This window comes from Leptodactylus fuscus, chromosome 1 (assembly GCF_031893055.1).
Source record: "Leptodactylus fuscus isolate aLepFus1 chromosome 1, aLepFus1.hap2, whole genome shotgun sequence".
Taxonomy (NCBI): Eukaryota; Metazoa; Chordata; class Amphibia; order Anura; family Leptodactylidae; genus Leptodactylus; species Leptodactylus fuscus.
Window position 1 is genome coordinate 144,313,965 of NC_134265.1, and position 23,157 is coordinate 144,337,121.

At 43.0% G+C, this 23,157-nt stretch overlaps 1 protein-coding gene across 1 annotated transcript in view; it reads left to right on the forward strand.

Moving 5' to 3' along the window:
• AGTPBP1 (ATP/GTP binding carboxypeptidase 1) overlaps positions 1–23,157 on the forward strand; it is a 136,955-nt gene that overhangs the window by 71,229 nt on the left and 42,569 nt on the right. Inside the window, exons 18-24 of the mRNA XM_075278003.1 lie at positions 895–982; positions 1,364–1,508; positions 4,316–4,469; positions 5,238–5,418; positions 5,527–5,656; positions 9,523–9,654; positions 10,497–10,673. Of these exons, the coding sequence (XP_075134104.1) occupies positions 895–982; positions 1,364–1,508; positions 4,316–4,469; positions 5,238–5,418; positions 5,527–5,656; positions 9,523–9,654; positions 10,497–10,673 (1,007 nt within the window). The remainder of the gene's footprint in view (positions 1–894; positions 983–1,363; positions 1,509–4,315; positions 4,470–5,237; positions 5,419–5,526; positions 5,657–9,522; positions 9,655–10,496; positions 10,674–23,157) is intronic.

Consider the following 23,157-nt stretch of genomic DNA (forward strand, 5'->3'; position numbering starts at 1 on the left):
TCAGCGACTGTCGTATATGATGGCTCCCCAGATCATCACACTAGCATTTGAGGCATTGTGGCACTCCACATGAAAGGTATGACTGAAGCTTTCACCAAGAGACCTTCATATTTGATATTAAACAGGTCCTGGATTTGTCGGTAATGACTATATGGTTCCAGTCCATAGCAGACTAGGTTTCATGTTTAGATCACCACTGCAAAGGCAATGGGTGATGGCTGTCGATACAGGACACATAATAAGTCCTGTGACACTAAATTATCTTCTGCTAAGTGCCTAGAAGAGGTCAGACCACAGATGGTGGTGTGTAATGAAGTTGTCACCTGTGTCTGAATGGTGGACAAGGGAAATCGGGGAACTATATGTGAGTGTTGGCGGCTCAAACCATGTTTTCTACTGTTCCTGTGTTTGTGGTATGTGCGCATGCCCTCATATAACCATTGCTCCCAACACCACCTAACAGCCTACATGGCCGTTAATTTGTCAAAACGACTATCCTGATTCTACCAGTCCAAAAATGCTCTCGCTCTCAAATTTTGACAACACGGCTAAATATCTTTAAGTGTAGTGTAGAGGCCTTGCAGTCACTGATGTTTCACCAACAACTACACTACCTAAAGTAGCCATTTAGAGCCTTTTTATGGGAAAGCACTTTTATACCGTTGCTGTTACTAACTCCAGTCTTCATAGCTCAGGAGTCTGCAGTATTTCTCATATATGTATATCATTTATCCTATGAGAAAATATCAAAGTGGTTGAATTGTAAGGGATGGCCTATTTATTTTCAATTTTCACTACCAGTTTAGAAATGTATCTATGTGGTGATAACAAATAGATTTTTGTAGTAAAGAAAAAATAATATTGATTTTTTTTTTTCTGTTTTCTATACAAAAGGCATGCAGCCCCTTATGTATTCTGTGCAGGAGGCATTAGCTTCCCGGCCTTGGTGGATCCGAGTTGGGACAGATATATGTTATTATAAGTAAGTGAATCAGCTTTATTTTGATATTGCTCCATTTTCCTTTGTGAAATCTGTCATCATCTGTTTATGTGAGTGTAATTGTATAAAGGACTACATATGGGGAAAACACTGGAAGCCACACAAATATTGGGTTTCCCATACCTTTAGATTCGGCATACAAAAAAAACGTGTAACGTAAACCAAAGTAAAGTAGTGTACAGTATACTAATAAAAAAAAAAAAAAATCTATTAAAAACACGTACAACACTCTTGCGGTGTCGACTGTGCATCAGAGAAATTCTTCAAATTTGTGTTTCACATGAGTTCTCCATGGTTATATATAGCACACTCTGTGTATGATGGTAATCTTCTCAACTATTAATCTGTATGTTTCTCCAATAGAAACCATTTCTCTAGGAGTTCAATAGCTACTGGAGGTCAGAAGGGAAAGTCCTATTACACCCTGACGTTCACCGTCAGTTTTCTACACAAAGACGATGTCTGCTATTTTGCATATCACTTTCCTTACACATATTCCACATTAAAGGTAAGGTTATTTCCACATGCACTATTTTTATTTTTTTTAATTTTTTTAGAAATGTTTTCTTTTTGTTGGTAACAGGTCATATGACTGATCTCCTGCATGGTGGGTAATATTTAAATTGTTACTCATACGGAATCCAGTGTGAATTAAAAAGTGGAAAACCAGATCATTATATGACAGAATATGTTGTTTTTATTGTGACCCTGATTGAAATGCAAAATGATTCAATAAAATTGCTATGCTTAATTTGTTTTACATATATTTTTCAAGCATTTTGGAAAGCCATTATTACTGACTAGCTTTTACCCGCGACTTCGTCTGCGGTGATTTGAGAATTGGGCGGACACAGACGTGTGAAACTGTAAAAGTGCTTTAAAAAGTTTGGTGGGCTAGCAAATGTGATGTGATGTGTTGTATTGTGTATGTCGTGGTACAGACAATGTGTTGTGTTGTGTATGTCGTGATACAGACAATGTGATGTGTTGTATTGTGTATGTCGTGGTACAGACAATGTGATGTGTTGTATTGTGTATGTCGTGATACAGACAATGTGATGTGTTGTATTGTGTATGTTGTGATACAGACAATGTGATGTGTTGTATTGTGTATGTCGTGATACAGACAATGTGATGTGTTGTATTGTGTATGTTGTGATACAGACAATGTGATGTGTTGTATTGTGTATGTCGTGATACAGACAATGTGATGTGTTGTATTGTGTATGTTGTGATACAGACAATGTGATGTGTTGTATTGTGTATGTCGTGATACAGACAATGTGATGTGTTGTATTGTGTATGTTGTGATACAGACAATGTGATGCGTTGTATTGTGTATGTAGGGATACAGACAATGTGATGTGTTGTATTGTGTATGTAGGGATACAGACAATGTGATGTGTTGTATTGTGTATGTAGTGATACAGAAAATGTGATGTGTTAGATTGTGTATGTAGTGATACAGACAATGTGATGTGTTATATTGTGTATGTAGTAATACAGACAATGTGATCTGTTATATAGTGGAAAGCTATATGTAAATGTGAGTGAGTAGAGTGAGGGTGACTCCTGAGGTAACAGTAAGGAGTGTGCAGGCAGGTTGAGGCAGGAAATGCCAGGCAGTGTGTGTGAGTCTATAGCTGGGGCTAGGAGTCCTGCTTTTGTGAGTCTCCTGCTAGGAAGCCATGTTGTTTAGTGGCACCAAAAGTAGCCTGTGACTCAATCCTAAGGGAAAACTATGTTTGTGGAAAATTGCACGCAAATCCGTCCAGGCGTTTTAGCGTGATTGAGGAACAAACATCCAAACTCACAAACATCCAAACACACAAACTTTCACACTTATAATATTAGTAGGATAGTTACTGTTTACTTATCTAGTACTAAAATGCTAAAAAGGATTTAATAATGCTAAACATCATTTTAAATGAGCCACATTGGGACAGTACAGTTTTCACAGTGCATTTACTGTACTGGATACATTTTTCTTCTATAGATGAGGGTGCCCTAATGTCCCATCTATTAGATTTGCAGAGCACAATGGGGCGCCAGAAGTCTTTTTCTGCCTTCCCTGCAGCTTTGACATGACTGACAGCGAAGTCAGGGGGACAGGCAAATGTGAGGACCACTATGGAGGCAGCATACTGTTTATTGGGACACTAAGGGCGCATTATATTGTATAAGGGAACCAAGGGGGGGGCTATACTGTGTTTGGGAGCACTTAGGGGACTGTATACTATGTATGGAGACATTAAGGTTAAAATATTAGGGGTCTTAAGATGATCTTACTTGGGGCCTCAGAAGTTTCCATGGCAGAATCACTGCGGAAACCATGACATGTGGCCTTATGTTGATTAGCCCTTTGTGTTAGGCATGTCTGAACATCCAGTCTGCCTAAATTTACTCAACTGTTTAGCTCCGTTATTGTATATAGTCACTATACTGATGCCAATGAATGATGCAAAGTAACTTCCTAACAGTCAAGCCATATAATTTGCGTCACAAATTGTGCTATTAGTTGGATTTTTAAAAAAAAATAAAATAAATTAATTAATTAAAAAAAAATACAGCACTGTGCAAATTTTAGGCATGTGTGAAAAAAAATTCTACAAAGTAAGGCTAGGGTCAAATCTGCATTCAGGTTTCTGAACGGAAACCTAATCCACATAAAAAAGCTGTTACCTAAGGAAACCCATGGAACCCATAGACCCATACAATGGTGTGGTTTCCACTAATCTAAGTCAAATCAATATTAGGAGTGACCACCCTTTGCCTTCAAATCAGCATAATTTTTTTCTCGCGCACAGTTTTTGAAGGAACTTGGTACGGAGGTGGTTCCAACAATCTCAGACCACTAACCATATCTTCTGTCTCTTTGTGTAATCGTAGACAATTAATGATGTAAAGATCAGGTCTCTGTGAAGGCCATAATATGACTTCCAGGACTTCTCCTCCAAAGGTTGATCACAACAAATATTGATTTGGTTTAAATTTCTCAGTTTGGTGAAGCTGGGGTGCGGACAGAGCACTTGTTGTCACCATACATTGACTTCCGTAAGTCTTTGTTAGTAAAATGGCTGCTCCAGCTCCCAACTCTCTCATGCTTTGTGTACTACTTACAGCTCATCTGCAAACTAAAAGTTTTCTTGGCAAAAAGTTTACACTTTGACACAAAAAACCTATGCTTATTATGCCATTAATAGCCCTACAAGTAAGTGAATAGTGGTGGTGTTATACTTGTAATTGAATGTTAGTATTTCTCATGTTTCTGTATGAACTAAATGTGATGTTTTGTGTGTTGTTTTTACTTTAAAGATGCATCTTCAAAAACTGGAGTCTCTGCATAATCCCCAGCAGATCTATTTTCGCCATGATGTATTATGTGAAACTCTAGCTGGAAATGGATGCCCTGTAGTGACCATAACTGCTATGCCAGAGTCCAATTACTACGAGCACGTCTATCAGTTTCGTGAGTTGAAATTTTCTTCTAAAATCTTTTTGACAAGCATTCAAAAGATCATTGATCAACTGCAGAATATTCTATAGGCCACAGGCCTTCTTAGGGCGGGCTCACACCTGCGCCTGATCTCCACTTTCAGGTTTCCGTCTTCTGCCCGAGAAACTGGACTGGAGATGGAAGCCGACAGTCAGTTTTCAAACCCATTCATTTCAATGGGTTTTCAAAGTGTCCGCCCGTGAGTGTCTTCTGGTCTTCACGGCGAAACCATTTTTTTTAACCGGACACAAAAAGGACTTCTTCAGCAAACTTCCCCCTGGTGACAAGGTTAAGAACAGCAGTTCTTGAAGCCTAGAAACTTTAAAAACAACATTTTTGAATGTTTTGTGACAATATATAAAAGTTTCAACAAGAAATTTTGATAAGAAGTAGTTATAAGTCTCCAAACTGACTTAAAATTTACGTTTTCGGACCCTTGATTGTTCTTCCATCTGACTCTTTACATATATATATATATATATATATATATATATATATATATATATATATATTATAGTTAGTCTGTGCTCCTACTTTATGGGTTTATTTTTATTCGTAGTCCAGCCCTTGTTCCCTTGTTCTCATAATATCCTTAGTTTGACACGCAATGAACCACAGTTCAGCAGAAAAAAATTATATTTTGGTCATTTTGAGGTCTCTAAACGAACATAAATGTCAAGTCCATCATGAGAGATTGAAATGCATTCTAAAAGAGTTTTGTTATTGTACCTTTGTGTCTAGGCAATCGCCCCTACATCTTCTTAACATCCAGGGTTCACCCGGGAGAGACGAATGCTAGCTGGGTAATGAAAGGAACGCTGGAATTTCTAATGGGGAACAGTCCCACTGCACAGAACCTCCGAGAATCCTACATTTTTAAAATTGTTCCTATGCTTAATCCAGATGGTGTCATCAATGGAAAGTAAGTGTCTAGTATTTAATATAGTAAAGGTCTATATATAAGGTACTTTTTTATAGTATGCTGGAAACCAATACAGACGTGTTGAAAAGTCTCACTTTTTCTTCCTAGTCATCGTTGTTCTTTAAGCGGAGAAGATCTCAACAGGCAGTGGCAAAACCCCAATGCAGATTTACATCCTACAATTTACCATACCAAAGGCCTCATACAGTACTTGGCAACTATCAAACGTATTCCTCTGGTATGTAACACTGCAATAGAAGACTAAAATAAGTGTTTAATAATTTATATCCATACAATTGAGAAAGAAGATGAAAATGTGTATCATGTCAGTAGAGCCAATAATTTTGTAATTTATGTATTATGCCTGCTATTTAACTTTTTATACATCTCTGTATGTAGCACTGTATAAACTTTAAGGGGCATTCCCATGAACATAAGCATTTTTACATTTGTAGATAGTTAAAAGTTAAATATTTTAGCAAAAATAAGTAATTAAATATTTTGCACAATCCTAAAGATTTTTTCTAAATATCTTGTAATCGCAAGTTGTTGTCTTGATCGGTTGCCAGTGGATATGACCATGAATACAGGACCTTTCTAAGGTCAGAAAATCAGCCATGATTTCCTTATTGTTGATGTGATGTTTTCTGATACATGTAGTGTCCCTGTCTGATTCTACAATAAGGACATCATGGCTGGGTTCCTGACAAGTCCCAAACCATAGAAAGTTTCTGCATTTGTGGTTGTAACCAATGGCAACCGATCAAGATAACAGACTGTCAGAACTTAGTTAGAGAAAATCTTTAACCCCTTCCCGACATGCGCCGTAATAGTACGGCGCGTGTCGGGTCTGTAACTATGGCGACCGCCTGGGAGCCGGGCGGCCGTCATAGCCGCCGGGTGTCTACTGCTTTAACCCCTTAGCGACCCCTGACATAACTGTACGTCATGGGTCGCATGGGGATGTATGGAGCGAGCTCACACGCTGAGCTCGCTCCATACACGGCAGATGCCGGCTGTATAATACAGCCAGGACCTGCCACTAACAGCAGCGGTCGGTGCCCGAGCCGATCGCTGCTGTTAACCCTTTACACACTGCGGTCAAACGTGACCGCAGTGTGTAAACGGCGTCGGCGGCATGGGCGCCGCCATGTTTTGCCGATCGCCGCCCTCCTGAACGTCACAAGAGGGCGGTGATCGGTTGCTATGACAGCCGGAAGCCTATTGAAGGCTTCCAGGCTTGTCTCTGCACTAGATCTATTAGACGATGCCAGAGGCATCGTCTAATAGAAGTGCTGCGATTTTCCTATTCACTGCAATACTGTAGTATTGCAGTGAATAGTATGAGCGATCAGACTCCCTAGGTTTCAAGGTACCTAAGGGGTCTGATCATAAATGTAACAGAAGAAAAAAAAAAGTTTTTAAAAGTATTAAAAAAATATAAAAGTTCAAATCACCCCCCTTTCCCTAGATTAGCTATAAAAGTAATTAAAGAACATTAAACATAAACATATTAGGTATCCCCGCGCTCCAAAATGCCCGAACTATTAGAGTATTAAAACATTTATCCCGTACTGCGAACGGCGTAGCGGCAAAAAAAATAAAAACCGCCAAAAAGCGTTTTTTTCAACACTTTGCCTCCTATAAAAAATTGAATAAAAAGTGATCAAAGCATCAGATCTTTCCCCAAATGGTATCAATAGAAACGACATCTTGTCCTGCATAAAAAGACACAACAACCAGCTCCATACATGGAAATATGAAAAAATTACAGGTGTTAGAACATGATGACACAATTTTTTTTTTCTATTTTGCAAAGTTTATCATTTTTTTAAAAGTATCAAAACATTTCAAATACTATATAAATTTGGTATCACCGCGTTCGTACTGACACGTAGAACACAGGTAACATGTCATTTGTACCAAACAGTGAACGCTGTAAAAATTAAACCCATAAGAAAATGGCGCAAATGCATTTTTTCTCCAATTGCACCTCATTCTGAATTTTTTTCCAGCTTCCCAGTACATTGCACAGCATATTGAATGGTGCCATTACAAAGTACAATTTGTCCCACAAATAATAAGCCATCATGTGACTCTGTGAACTGAAAAATGAAAAAGTTATGGCTCTTGAAATGTGAGGAGGGAAAAACGAAAATGCGAAACCAAAACATGGCCTGGTCCTTAAGGGGTTAAGCAGTAGACAACCGGCTCTAATGCCTCCGATCGGTCCCCGGACCGATTGGAGGCATTAACCCCTCCGGCGCTGCTGTCAAAGGCGCCGGAGGCGCCATTTTCCCGGCGGCGCATGGGCGCCGCCATTTTGGCAGGGATCGCCGGCTCCTGGAGCATGCTCCAGGGCCGACCCCCCCCCCCCGTTGCCATGACAGCCGGGAGCCTTGTTAAAGGCTCCCAGCCGGTCTGCAAATTCTCTCTTTTGCAGGCTGGTGTATACAGCCTGCAAAAGAGATGATGATTTTTTGCAATGCATTGCAATGCATTAGCATTGTAATGCATTGCATTAGTGATCAGACCCCCTAGGGTTCAACACCCCTAGGGGGTCTAATAAATGCAAAAAAAAAAAAATAAAAAAAAAATATAAAAAAATATAAAAAGTATTAAAAGTTCAAATCACCCCCCTTTCCCTAGAACAAATATAAAAGTAGTTAAAAACTGTGAAACATATACATGTTAGGTATCCCCGCGTCCGAAATCGCCCGCTCTACAAATCTATAAAAATATTTTTCCTGTTCGGTAAACGCCGTAGCAGGAAAAATAGTCAAAAGTGCCAAACCGCCGTTTTTTCACTGTTTTAATTCTGATAAAAATTTGAATAAAAAGTGATCAAAGCAATAACATTTCCCGAAAATGGTAGAGCTAAAAAGTACACCCGGCCCCGCAAAAAAAGACGCCCTATGCATCCCCGTACACCTATGTATAAAAAAGTTACGGCCGTCGGAATATGGCGACTTTTAGAAAAAAAAAAAAAATTAACACCGTTTTGGAATTTTTTTTAGGGGTCAAAATGTAAATAAAACCATATAAATTTGGTATCCCTGGAACCGTACCGAAACACAGAATATAGGGGACATGTCATTTTGGCTCCACAGTGAACACCGTAAAACCAAAGCCCGTAAGAAAGTCGCAGAAATGCATTTTTTCTTCAAATCCACCCCATTCTGAATTTTTTTCCTGCTTCCCAGTACATTATATAGAATAATTAATGGTGGCATCATGAAGAAAAAATTGTCCCGTAAAAATTAAGACCTCATATGGCTCTGGGAGCGGAGAAATAAAAAAGTTATGGGGTTTAGAAGGAGGGGAGTCAAAAACGAAAAACGAAAATAAAAAAATGCCATCGGCGGGAAGGGGTTAAAACACTGAAGAATTTTTAACTATTTATATTTGAAACAATGTTTAACTTTTAATTATGTACAAATATAGATATGATTCTGGTAATTGGAATACCCCTTTAACATTACCTTTTTGATTTATTGACTTGTACTAAATTTGAGAAACAAAACTTGCAGAATTGTGCAGCAGTTGCATGAAAGGAATCTAACACTTATATCAACCACAAATATGTAATCATAAATGGCGGTAAAATCTCCACGTTCAGCTTTATTTTATTTATTTTAGTGTTTTTATTTATTTATTTTTTATTTATATTTAAACTTTTGTGTGTAAAAAATACCATTTAGTACCCGGTGTTCAGTAGCTGTTTGCTTATTTCCTACAGTGTTGCTGTGTTGGGGATTGCAACGCACTGCACTGCTGTTTTATAATAGGCCATTTTTGTAAAAGTTTCCTTCTAGCAACCAATCTAATTGTACAAAGTGGGACCAGAAAGCATTTGGCTTCAAAAAAATTTTTGACTTCAGTTTTTATGCATGACACCGGTGGATTTATGAATACCAGTGTAAGGGAGTAGTGGAGGAGTTCCCTTTTACAGTCATCCAGGCTCTTTTATTTATCAGGGGCCCTTTAGTAGCTATAGACAGCTCCTGCCTTTTCGCTTGGACTAGTTTTTAAGTCTTTATGGCCCAGTTACGTTAAAATGTTTTTCAAGAATTGAGTTCATTGTACTTTTTGTGTTTTATTTAGGTTTACTGTGATTACCATGGACATTCCCGCAAGAAAAATGTGTTCATGTACGGCTGCAGTATTAAGGAGACAGTATGGCACACAAATGTCAGCGCTGCCTCTTGTGATATAGTAGAAGATAGTGGATACAGGGTAAGCACAACACAATGTATGGCTAAGTTCTAGATTCTAGGTTTGTTAAATCTAGAATTTGGAAAATTAACTCTCAAAGTATAGTATGTTACTTCCATTTATATAAGAAGCCATTTCTTTTATGAACCTTCCTGCTAGATCCCATGGATTGATATTGTGGTTCTTTACAGTCTACTAAAATGTCTGTTATGTTGGGAAAAAATAGCATTATGGTCACCAGTGTTTTTTCTATCAAAATGATGGAATCTTTACCGAGGGCTTCAGATGGAATAGATGTAGAAAAAGCCATACAAATGGAGAAAACAAAACAAAAACTGAAGCTATTTGTTAAGGCGGGTTCACACCTGCATCTGTGCGCGCTTTAGGCAACCTAGCTGCATTTACGTCTTCTGCCCCTAGAAATTGGACAGGGCACAGAAACCCGGCAGTTAGTTTTCAAACCCATTCAACTGAAAAGTGAGCGTTTTGTACCTGTCGCGGCGAAACCGTTTTTTTTTTTTTTTTTTTAACTGGACACAAAGTCCTGCTTGTCCAACTTTGTGTCTGGCTAAAAAAAACGGTTTTGCCGCAGACATGTACAAAACACTCACAGGTGCTCACTTTTCAAACCCATTCACTTGAATGGCTTTGAAAACTGACTGCTGGGTTTTCGTCCCCTGTCCAGTTTCTCGGGGCAGAAGACAGAAACCCAGCTGGATTGCCTAAAAGCGGACACGGGTGCAGGTGTGAACCCACCCTAAGAATGCTTAACCATAATTTTGATTTAATAAGTAAAATATCTAAGACAAAGAGAACAGTTAATGCTCATGACTTTTGGATATGTCTTCTGTGTTTACAAGCAGACTCTTCCTAAAGTTCTGAGCCAGATTGCACCAGCGTTTTCTATGAGCAGCTGCAGTTTTGTGGTGGAAAAATCCAAAGAGTCTACTGCTCGTGTCGTGGTATGGAGGGAACTCGGCATCCAGAGAAGTTACACCATGGAGAGCACATTGTGTGGCTGTGACCAGGGGAAGTACAAGGTATGACAATGCACAATTGGCTTGTCTTCTCCATGAAGACATTGGTGACTGCTAATAGTACATGGAATAAGCATGTCATATGTATTAGATTAGCATTTTAGCCAGTCGAGACTGATGTCACAGCTGGACTGTATTACTCAATACAGCTTCTGAATATTACCTCCAGTGTTCACATATCCACAGTCTGCTACTAACTGAAGAATTACCTCTCTGTTATTCTCAGTATTCACTAATACTATGTAAAAATTGAAAACCCTTCATGGTTTATGAACTTCCTAGTGTCAATATGTTTACACAATCCATATTAAACATCCATCATATTAATACCACATTTAGTCTGCCTAGATGGATGCATGCATTTCCATGTGTTTTTGCTTAACCTGCCCACTTCATTATTTTTTTCCATTTTTTTTTTTCCTAACTCTTCCCATTAATGATCACTAATGAATTTCATTTTTCTATTAGAGCTGAAGGAAATCTGATTTCCCCTTGGGGTGTGAAGTATTTCCTTTCTTTCTTTTTTCTCATACTGTCTTATGCCATATGCCAGTCATGTACCCACCTTAAAGAGGACCTTTCACCACTTCGGGCACATGCGATTTTATATACCGCTAGAAAGCTGACAGTGCGCTGAATTGAGCATACTGTCAGCTTTCTCGATCTGTGCCCCGGGTGAAGAGCTAGCGGTGCCGATACCGTTGCTCTTCACTGTCAGAAGGGCATTTCTGATAGTCGGCAACGCTCTTCCTCACCGCAGCGCCTATAGCGCTGTACTGTGAGAGCAGTGAGGAACATCTCCTCCCCTCCTGATCAACTTTCTAGCAGTATATGAAACCGCATGTGACCCAAGTGGTGAAAGGTACTCTTTAAGCACATATATTCACAATTCATGTTTTGTCATCAAAATAGAGGATGATAATTTCCAATTACAAACTTGCATAGGCATACGGTATGTGTGTATTAAAGTGTTTGTGGGTGTATATATATGCACATATATATGGTTCCCACTTCCCTATAGTTAAAATTCTGCCTCTTGGCATTATCCATAATCTGCTAATCAATATATACAGTGAAACCTGTTTGAGCCGGCTACCCGAATTTGCACAGAAAAATTGTCTTTTATTGGAGTGATTCTTTCAAAGTCCCTCAAATGATGAAAGAGACAAAATAACACATAACAATAGGGGTCCCATTTGTTTGTTTAGACCCCTGGTGACTTGCACATTTCCGAATTCAAGATGCTCATTCTTGGTCATCCAACATGGCATCTTTCTAAATCTTGGTCCCCAGCATGGCTTTTCAGTCAGTCCCGGTTCCCAGCTTGGTTCGCTCTAGTCCCCAGAATGGTATCCTTTTTTAAATTTCCATCTTCAGCATGATTCCCCTCTCATTCCTAGTCCCCAACATGGCATCCCTTTATGTCACAGTCCTCAGCATGGTTCCTCTATCATTTACATTTCCCAGCACAAAATCCCATAAAGTCATGGTCCTTTGCAAGGTTTTCTTGCTTTCCTAGTCCCCAGTCCCTTTAAATTTTGGTCCTCAGCATGGTCCCCATTCTAGAACCCAGCATGGGCTGCCCCCCATCTATTCCTTGCTACAAGGATGGCTTTCCTCTCATTTCTAGAACCCAACATGTCTCCCCTTTCCATTTACCCTCTTCATTGCTAATCCTATTTCTACATGCTGACATTTTATAGGTCAACATCTAAAATTTAAAGTCCACTTAGAAACTGTCTAAGAATGCCCATTTTGGTTTGGGGTATACCCAGGGGTGAACCTGGGCTTTCTGTCACCTGAAGCGGCGTCAGAAAGCCCCCCCCCCCAGGAGGGGTGGAGCTGAGGGGGCGGAGTCGCGAGAAAGGGGTGTGGTCGAGCGGAAAGGGGGCGTGGTCGAGCGGAGCGAGTGGCTTTCGCAGGCAGAGAGCAGGCAGGGAGAGGACCTGCTCTCTGCCTGAGTGTGAGGGGCGGCCGCTGGAGCAGTGCTGCGTCCAGCAGGGCCGCCCCAATACACTGCTCGCTTCCTGTGTCAGGCTGCAGACACGGTGCTTCTAAGCCAGTCCAGGACAGCTTGTCCTGGACTGGCTTAGGTCAGCAAAAATGCTGCCCTCCCGAGGCCCTGGCATAGCGCCGCCTGAAGTGGTCGCTTCAGGTCGCCTCATGGGAGGTGTGGCGCTGGGTATACCATTGTTTTAGAGGCCCAGTTACTAAGATTGTCCTAACAAAACTGGGACTGTTAGTATGTATGCTTGGCAACTTGGGCAGATTACATTGACTATGACATGGGCTGTCTGCTCCAGTGTAATACTGGTGACTTTTCTCCACTGATGCGTCATACAAATCTCTTGCTTTCTTCGATCCAGTGATGTGGTACGACTCAAAGGATTATGGTTTCACGGTGTATCTAAGCCCAATAGGCTTTTCAAAAGAGTACTCACTGAAAAATTTGCTCAAAAAAGTGGTCTTTGGGTGGATAAAGGTGCATCCTACTTATAAAGCAGTACCTTCCATAGAGTAAAATGAGAGACACATTGATCACTGGAAAAATCAGGGGGTCTTCTCAAAGCAAATCTTCTGCAGATATTTCACTGTATATTCATTTTCCATGTGATGCATCTTTTATGTTGACGTCTTTATGTAGTTCTGTAAATTCCCACTAGAGGGCCTTGTCTTCATCTGTATAATGAGAAAATATTTAATGATGTCTGCCTGTAATAACTTTCAGTACATGGTTCACCTAAATGACCTATTAGCCTTACTTTTCATATAGTTTCCGATGATCTGTGTAGTTACTGTATATTTTAAGCACACTGTTAAGCAAGCAGCCCCAGGTATATTTAGTATACTCACAACTAGTTATAGGGCAAGAATTGGCAGAGCTACGTTAATGTTACACTGTGCTAAAAAAGTGAACTGCCACAACAGATATTTCACAAAAATATATCAAACTTGGTATGGTACAACCATACAAAAACATGGAGGCCCAATTAAAATGATATTATATAATGATAAGTAGATGTCACTCTTATTGCATACATATAGTGGCATATACAATACCCATGAGTTTTAGAGTGCATATACAAAACAAAGTTAACATAGTACAAAGATATTATTTACCTATGAGAGGACCTCCATGTAGTAAACGCGTCCCGACACGTTTGATATAATGTTTTTTCCCCCTGACGAAGCCACATAGTGTCGAAACGCGTGTCGGGGCGCGTTTACTACATGGAGGTCCTCTCATAGGTAAATAATATCTTTGTACTATGTTAAAGAGGACCTTTCACCATTTTGCCCATAGGCAGTTCTATATACTGCCGGAAAGCTGACAGTGCGCTGAGTTCCCCTCCCTCTGCTCGCAGTACTCGTCCATAGACGAGCATTATCAGGGAGGGAGGGGGCGTTCCTCCTGGCTCTCACAGTACAGCGTGATTGGCTGTGCTGTGAAGAAGGACGTCTCTGACTGAGTGTCAGAAACGCCCTTCTGACCATAGAAGAGCTACGGTACCGGACCGTAAGCTCTTCACACGGGCACAGATCGGGAAAGCCGACAGTGTGCTGAATTCAGCGCACTGTCAGCTTTCCGGCAGTATATAGAACTGCTTGTGGGCAAAATGGTGAAAGGTCCTCTTTTAACTTTGTTTTGTATATGCACTCTAAAACTCATGGGTATTGTATATGCCACTATATGTATGCAATAAGAGTGACATCTACTTATCATTATATAATATCATTTTAATTGGGCCTCCATGTTTTTGTATGGTTGTACCACCCCATCTATTACCTCTCTTCTTATATATCTTTTAACATCTATTTAAATAAAGTTTGATATATTTTTGTGAAATATCTATTGTGGAAGTTCGCTTTTTTAGCACAGCGTAATATTTAGTATACTGCTTAGCATCACAATACATGGTCAGCAGGTGACATGTTTGAGCAAACCAACAGACACTTCAACCCTGGCATCTAGAAAGAGAAATATGACAAATACGACCCATTGCTAGAGTAGGTATTACTTGGTATTTACATGGAGCTTATAACTGAGCTGTGACCTCACAGTCATCCCCTTTTATCTTCATAGACCACTGAATATGAGTTGGATTTGTGGTGGTCAGCTCTTCCATTCACTTCAATGTGAGTGCTGGAGAAGCTGTACTTCTGCTGTCACATCTATTGGAATGAATGGGAGCGCTGACCTTCACACTCGCCCACCTTCAGCATGACTACACTGAAGCTGAATGTGGACCAGGAGAAAGGTTCTGAAGTGTTCACTTCATGCAATTTGTATAGTTTTTTTTCATCCTTCTGAGAGCCATAATTTTCTTATTCATCATTAACATGGCCATATGATAACTTTTTTTTTTTTTTTTGCAAAATAAGTTTTTTTTTTTATGTGAACATCTTTGAAATGAGACAGTTGGTGCACAGGGGGCTGGCCTTTAGCTCCGTGGGGCACTGCTCTTGTCACTCAGACCCCTACCATCCCCTGCCTGCACCATTTCATGCAATGAAAGTTTATTCTCCCACTGCTATGACATCACTCAACCTACTTGAGAGGCAAGATCAACGCTCCAGAGCTAAAGACCTTCCCTCGTGCACCAACTTCCTCATATGCGTAAGACTTCAGACTTATTTTTCTCCAAATCTGCAAAACTAAGGAAACAGTGGAACCGCACACTCATATGTTGGATTGAGTTGCAAGCAGAAAATGGGTCCTCCGACCCTGTCACTATCCAAAATAGAAATTATCTGCTGCACACTCTTGATGAATAAACAAATACATTTATTGTGAAGATAACATAGGTTGATGCGCCATGGTAAAAACGGTATTTAGGTATACATGAAAAATTGATCCAATGTTAAGCAGGACGTTTCGGTCCAATGATCTGATGATGAAGGTCATTGGACCAAAACGTCCCTGCTTAACATTGGATCAATTCTTCATGTATACCTAAATACCGTTTTTTCCATGGTACTTCAACCTATGTTACCTTAACAATAAATGTATTTGTTGATTCATCACTGAATCAGGAGTGTGCAGCAGATAATTTCTTTTTTTTCAAATCTGCAAAACTGCCATGATAATAAAGGCTTGATGTTTACACGATAATGTTGTCTTCATTGTGGTGAAGGCAGTTGGATATGTTTGTGGGAAACGGTAGGCTCCCTTTAATAAATCTTAAGTTTGTAACTATACAGTATAATACAATATGTTAACGATACAGTGATACTAAATATGTATAGACTTTTATTTTTGAGAGCTATAATTTTTTTTTCTTTTCTGTCACTGAGCTGTAAGAGGGCTTGCTTTTGTAGTGGGTTGAATTTCCATTGGTGCCATCAGGGCAGTTGCAGCCCAGCTTCAGTATTTGTATCAGCCAATCTCCTGATGCTGATCACATGGGTACAACGACAGGACCTGTGTGACCACTTTGACCAGTATATTTGTAACTGAGCACTAACGTCCTCTTGCTCATGCCTGATTTATTTGTTAAGGATTACTAAGGCATTAACCCATTTTTACATGGTTCCGTAAATGTATGGCATGTCTGCACTCTGCCATACAGTTATGATATGGATAATGATGTCTACTTAACTCTGGTGCGTGTCGGCTATTACATACAGCTGGCACCAGTCTGCACTGCCCATGACTGAAGATAACTCAGATTGTGCGAACTTAACCCCCTTAGATGCTCCAACTAAGGGGATCTTGACAGTAAAGACCAAGGAGTGGTAGCATGGAGCAGCATTTTTGGATACAGCTGATGAGTAACGAACAATGTTAGTAATATGGTTTAACCCCTTAGTGACGGTCATAAAAAGACACATTTTTGGTCATCGCTGAGTGTCATAGGCAATACCATTGTTCTTTATGTACATTTCTTTGTAATGTAAAAGGGAAATGGATAACATTAAAAGACTCCTTACAAGCCCATGGCCAGGATGTAGTTTATTTCACTGCCTTGTAATGGTGTTCTGGCACATCTGCTTCTCTCTAGTTTGAGGTTCTGGTTATGCTAAACTAAAACATTTGATCCCCAGATAGGAAGGCTGTTCCCGTGACTGCTTCCTTTCATTTCAGATTGCCTTGTGCAGGTTTGCATGTAATTGTAGAGTAAGTGCAGAACTATTTTAGTAAATGCTTGTATGTATTAAATCTCTGCTTGTTATTTTATTACTAATCTAACAAATGGACGTTACCGTTCCTCTTCTCAAAATGATCTGTCTACATTGTTCTGTCAGTGGTGCCAGTGCCAGACCGTGTTGGGATACACCTCTTTGACAAGGAGAATGGTTACACCCATTTGTTAATTAGTATGTATGTTTTTACCGTACTATTATGCTGTACAATAGTCACATTTTACTTATAGGAGAAGTTTCATGGAACAGTGTGTTTTGGCAGGAGACCTATTACATGTGCCATTGCAGGCTGAGAACTTCATTACATTTACCTTATATACTGACTGATGCAAAATGAATAGTACTGCAACAGCACTGTGCAGCAAGCCAGTGATGTGAACGGACACATGGTGTATATACTACCTCAAGCACCCAACTTGTTCTGAATAACCTGCTCATGCTTCACTTAGTTGTGGTTGCAAGGGTTGGTAATTCATTTCAGCCACAGGCATGATGAGGAGAAGAGAAGGCAATAGTTCCAAACAAAATCTCCGATATGGTGCTATTGCAACAACTGTGGGCCACACTGGGTGCACTACTGCTGTGCACATGGCTGCAGAGGAAGAGGAGGTGACATGGCATGTCTAGTAAGCTGGCAGTAAACAATCAACAGCGGTCTATCTCATCAGAACCAACCCTGAAAGATGTCATGAAGACAATCTTGCCAGTGCAGTAAGTCTTTTATTGCTCTTACTATGAAAGTGGGCACCATCAGCAAGGAAATCTCTATTATGAGGCATGACCTTAAAAAATTATCTGAATGCACTACTGTCTTGGAAGATAGAAAGGCCAAGCTAGAAGATGCGCTCTAGAGTGATGTGCAAATTCACATTTGAGCTTTAGAGGCCATGCTGGGAAAAAAAGACGATGTGCAGAATTGCCTAAGTTCTAACAATGTGTTTTTAGAAGAGAGAAAGAAGGACCATACACCAGCAGCATATTTTGAGTCTTCATTTCTCAACAACTTCAGAAAAGACTCTCTTGTTACGCTGTTTGCAGTAGAAAGGGCTCATCATGTTCCATCTAGGTCTTTGCCCCGGGAACATCCACCAGACCAGTCCTTATTAGAGATGAGCGAACACTAAAATGTTCGAGGTTCGAAATTCGATTCGAACAGCCGCTCAATGTTCGTGTGTTCGAACGGGTTTCGAACCCCATTATAGTCTATGGGGAACAGATACTCGTTAAGGGGGAAACCCAAATCCGTGTCTGGAGGGTCACCAAGTCCACTATGACACCCCAGGAAATGATGCCAACACCTCTGGAATGACACTGGGACAGCAGGGGAAGCATGTCTGGGGGCATCTAACACACCAAAGACCCTCCATTACCCCAACATCACAGCCTAACAACTACACACTTTACACACTCAATACCACCTCTCTGACAGTAGGAAAACACCTTGAAACATGTGTATTTGGCACTTGCAGTGAGGAGAGCTTGTCACCAGCAGTGAATTTGGCCCTTGTAGTAAGTTGAGGTTGGCACCAACATTTGTTTTGAAAATCAGAGTGGATTGAGCCTCTAAAAACCCCAGTTTGGACCAATTCATGGTGGAGGGAGCCTCTAAAAACCCCAGTTTGGACCAATTCATGGTGGAGGGAGCCTCTAAAAACCCCAGTTTGGACCAATTCATGGTGGAGGGAGCCTCTAAAAACCCCAGTTTGGACCAATTCATGATGGAGGGAGCCTCTAAACAGCCCAGTTTGGGCAAATTCATGGTGGAGGGAGCCTCTAAAACCCCCCAGTTTGGACCAATTCATGGTGGAGGGAGCCTCTAAAAACCCCAGTTTGGACCAATTCATGGTGGAGGGAGCCTCTAAACAGCCCAGTTTGGGCAAATTCATGGTGGAGGGAGCCTCTAAACAGCCCAGTTTGGGCAATTTCATGGTGGAGGGAGCCTTTAAAAACCCCAGTTTGGACCAATTCATGGTGGAGGGAGCCTCTAAAAACCCCAGTTTGGACCAATTCATGGTGGAGGGAGCCTCTAAAACAGCCCAGTTTGGGCAAATTCATGGTGGAGGGAGCCTCTAAACAGCCCAGTTTGGGCAAATTCATGGTGGAGGGAGCCTCTAAAAACCCCAGTTTGGACCAATTCATGGTGGAGGGAGCCTCTAACTAGCCCAGTTTGGGCAAATTCATGGTGGAGGGAGCCTCTAAAAACCCCAGTTTGGACCAATTCATGGTGGAGGGAACCTCTAAACAGCCCAGTTTGGGCAAATTCATGGTGGAGGGAGCCTCTAAAAACCCCAGTTTGGACCAATTCATAGTGGAGGGAGCCTCTAAAAACCCCAGTTTGGACCAATTCATGGTGGAGGGAGCCTCTAAACAGCCCAGTTTGGACCAATTCATGGTGGAGGGAGCCTCTAAAAACCCCAGTTTGGACCAATTCATGGTGGAGGGAGCCTCTAAAAACCCCAGTTTGGACCAATTCATGGTGGAGGGAGCCTCTAAAACAGCCCAGTTTGGGCAAATTCATGGTGGAGGGAGCCTCTAAAAACCCCAGTTTGGACCAATTCATGGTGGAGGGAGCCTCTAAACAGCCCAGTTTGGGCAAATTCATGGTGGAGGGAGCCTCTAAACAGCCCAGTTTGGGCAAATTCATGGTGGAGGGAGCCTCTAAAAACCCCAGTTTGGACCAATTCATGGTGGAGGGAGCCTCTAAAAACCCCAGTTTGGACCAATTCATGGTGGAGGGAGCCTCTAAAAACCCCAGTTTGGACCAATTCATGGTGGAGGGAGCCTCTAAAAACCCCAGTTTGGACCAATTCATGGTGGAGGGAGCCTCTAAAAACCCCAGTTTGGACCAATTCATGGTGGAGGGAGCCTCTAAAAACCCCAGTTTGGACCAATTCATGGTGGAGGGAGCCTCTAAACAGCCCAGTTTGGACCAATTCATGGTGGAGGGAGCCTCTAAAAACCCCAGTTTGGACCAATTCATGGTGGAGGGAGCCTCTAAAAACCCCAGTTTGGACCAATTCATGGTGGAGGGAGCCTCTAAAAACCCCAGTTTGGACCAATTCATGGTGGAGGGAGCCTCTAAAAACCCCAGTTTGGACCAATTCATGGTGGAGGGAGCCTCTAAACAGCCCAGTTTGGACCAATTCATGGTGGAGGGAGCCTCTAACCAGCAGAGTTGGTGGAAATCAGGGTGGAGGGAGCCTCTAACCAGCAGAGTTGTGGGAAAGCAGGGTGGAGGGAGCCTCTAACCAGCAGAGTTGGTGGAAATCAGGGTGGAGGGAGCCTCTAACCAGCAGAGTTGTGGGAAAGCAGGGTGGAGGGAGCCTCTAACCAGCAGAGTTGTGGGAAAGCAGGGTGGAGGGAGCCTCTAACCAGCAGAGTTGTGGGAAAGCAGGGTGGAGGGAGCCTCTAACCAGCAGAGTTGGTGGAAATCCGGGTGGAGGGAGCCTCTAACCAGCAGAGTTGGGGGAAATCAGGGTGGAGGGAGCCTAGTATTAGCAGAATTGTGCAACGCTTATGGTGGATGAGTATGAGGATGCGGAGGAATTGGAGAGATTGAGTACAGACATGGAGTTTCATGTTGGGGTGCTTTACACAGGTGGGCACAAAAATGAAGGCTCTATCCAGTGGTGGTTCATTTTTATCAAAGTGAGCCGGTCGGCACTCTCAGCTGACAGACGGGTGTGCTTGTCAGTGATGATGCCACCGGCTGCACTGAACACCCTCTCAGATAGGACGCTGGCGGCAGGACAGGACAGCACCTCCAAGGCATATAGGGCAAGTTCAAGCCACAGGTCCAACTTCGACACCCAATACGTGTAGGGCGCAGAGGGGTCGGAGAGGACAGGGCTGTGGTCGGAAAGGTATTCCCGCAACATGCGCCTATACTTCTCACGCCTGGTGACACTAGGACCCTCCGTGGCGGCACTTTGGCGAGGGGGTGCCATCAAGGTGTCCCAGACCTTAGACAGTGTGCCCCTCGTTTGTGTGGACCGGTGAGAACTTGGTTGCCTACTGGAGGAACTGCCCTCCCTGCCGCCAACGTCACATGCTGGAAACATCTCCATCATATTCTGCACCAATTGCCTGTGGCAAGCATTGATGCGATTGGCCCTCCCCTCTACCGGAATAAAAGCCGAGATGTTGTTTTTATACCGGGGGTCAAGGATAGCAAAGATCCAGTACTGGTTGTCCTCCATGATTTTGACAATACGCTTGTCTGTTGTAAAGCACCCCAACATGAACTCAGCCATGTCTGCCACAGTGTTAGTTGGCATGACTCCTCTGGCCCCACCGGAAAGTTCAATCTCCATTTCCTCCTCATCCTCCATGTCTACCCATCCGCGCTGCAACAATGGGACGATTCGAAGTTGCCCGGAAGCCTCCTGTATCACCATCACATCATCGGACAACTCTTCTTCCTCCTCCTCCTCCTCCTCCTCCTCCTCCTCCTCCTCCTCCATTAAACGCAGTGAAGCGGACAGATGTGTGGACCTACTCTCCAGCTGTGATGGATCGGATGCTATCCCTAACTCCTCTGTGTGATCTGAGTTATCCCTGATGTCAATCAGGGATTCTCTCAGAACACACAAGAGCGGGATTGTAAGGCTCACCATCGCATCCTCAGAGCTCACCCTCCTTGTGGACTCCTCAAAGTCCCGCAGGATGTCACAAAGGTCTCTCATCCATGGCCACTCATGGATGTGAAACTGAGGCAGCTGACTTTGTGGCACCCTAGGGTTTTGTAGCTGGTATTCCATCAAAGGTCTCTGCTGCTCAACCACTCTATTCAACATCTGAAACGTTGAGTTCCAGCGTGTGGGGACATCGCACAAAAGCCGGTGTTGTGGCACATGCAGGCGTTGCTGGAGAGATTTTAAGCTAGCAGCGGCTACTGTCGACTTGCGAAAGTGGGCGCACATGCGCCGCACTTTCACCAGTAGCTCTGGAACATTGGGGTAGCTCTTTAGGAAACGTTGCACCACTAGGTTGAAGACGTGGGCCAGGCATGGAACATGTTGGAGTCCGGCAAGCTCCAGAGCTGCTACCAGGTTCCGGCCGTTATCACAAACGACCATGCCTGGGCCCAGGTGCAGCGGCTCAAACCATATTGCCGTCTCATCGAGGAGGGCATCCCTCACCTCGGAGGCAGTGTGCTGTCTGTCCCCCAAGCTGATCAGCTTCAGCACAGCCTGCTGACGTCTACCAACGCCAGTGCTGCAACGTTTCCAACTCGTAGCTGGGGTCAATCTAACAGCGGAGGAGGAGGCGGTGGCGGAGGAGGAGGCGGTGGCGGAGGAGGAGGCGGTAGAGGAGGAGGAGGAGGGGGGTGTTCTTCTCGTGTCCCTGCCAGGAATGTTACGCGGGGAGACGAGGTACACCGGGCCAGTTTGGGAAGCAGTCCCAGCCTCAACTACATTCACCCAGTGTGCCGTCAGTGAAATGTAGCGTCCCTGTCCGCATGCACTTGTCCACACGTCGGTGGTCAAGTGGACCTTTGTGCAAAGCGCGGAACTAAGGGCCCGCCTGATGTTGAGTGACATGTGCTGGTGCAAGGCGGGGACGGCACACCGGGAGAAGTAGTGACGGCTAGGGACGGCATAGCGAGGTGCCGCAGTTGCCATCAGGTCCAGGAAGGCGGGAGTTTCAACAAGCCGGAACGCCAACATCTCCTGGGCCAGCAGTTTAGCGATGTTGGCGTTCAAGGCTTGCGCGTGTGGGTGGTTAGCAGTGTATTTCTGCCGCCGCTCCAATGTCAGAGAGATGGTGGGTTGTTGTAAAGAAGCGCCTGATGGTGCCTTTGATGGTGCAGGAGAAGGAGATAAGACAGGAACAGGGGAGGATGAGGGAGAAGTCAACAAAGTGGCGGAGGCAGATGAAGTGGTGTCCTGGCTCGTCCTCTGGAGTGCATCGCCAGCACAGTCATCAGTGGCAGAGGCAGTGGCAGTGGCGTGAACGGCAGGCGGCCTTTGTCCTGCCGTTGCTGCCTGCCACTGATTCCAGTGCTTGGATTCCAAATGACGGCGCATTGAAGTGGTGGACAGGTTGCTCTTCTCAGAGCCCCTAATCAATTTCGAGAGGCAAATTGTGCAGACAACACTATATCTGTCCTCGGCGCATTCCTTGAAAAAACTCCACACCTTCGAGAAACGTGCCCTCGAGGTGGGAGTTTTTCGGGGCTGGGTACGAACTGGAACATCTTGGGAGATTCCGGGTGTGGCCTGGCTTCGCCTAAGCTGCTGACCTCTGCCTCTGCCTCTAGCTACCCTTTTTGGTGCTGCACCTGCCTCAACATCCACACTACTTTCCCCGCTTGACATCCCCCCTGTCCAGGTCGGGTCAG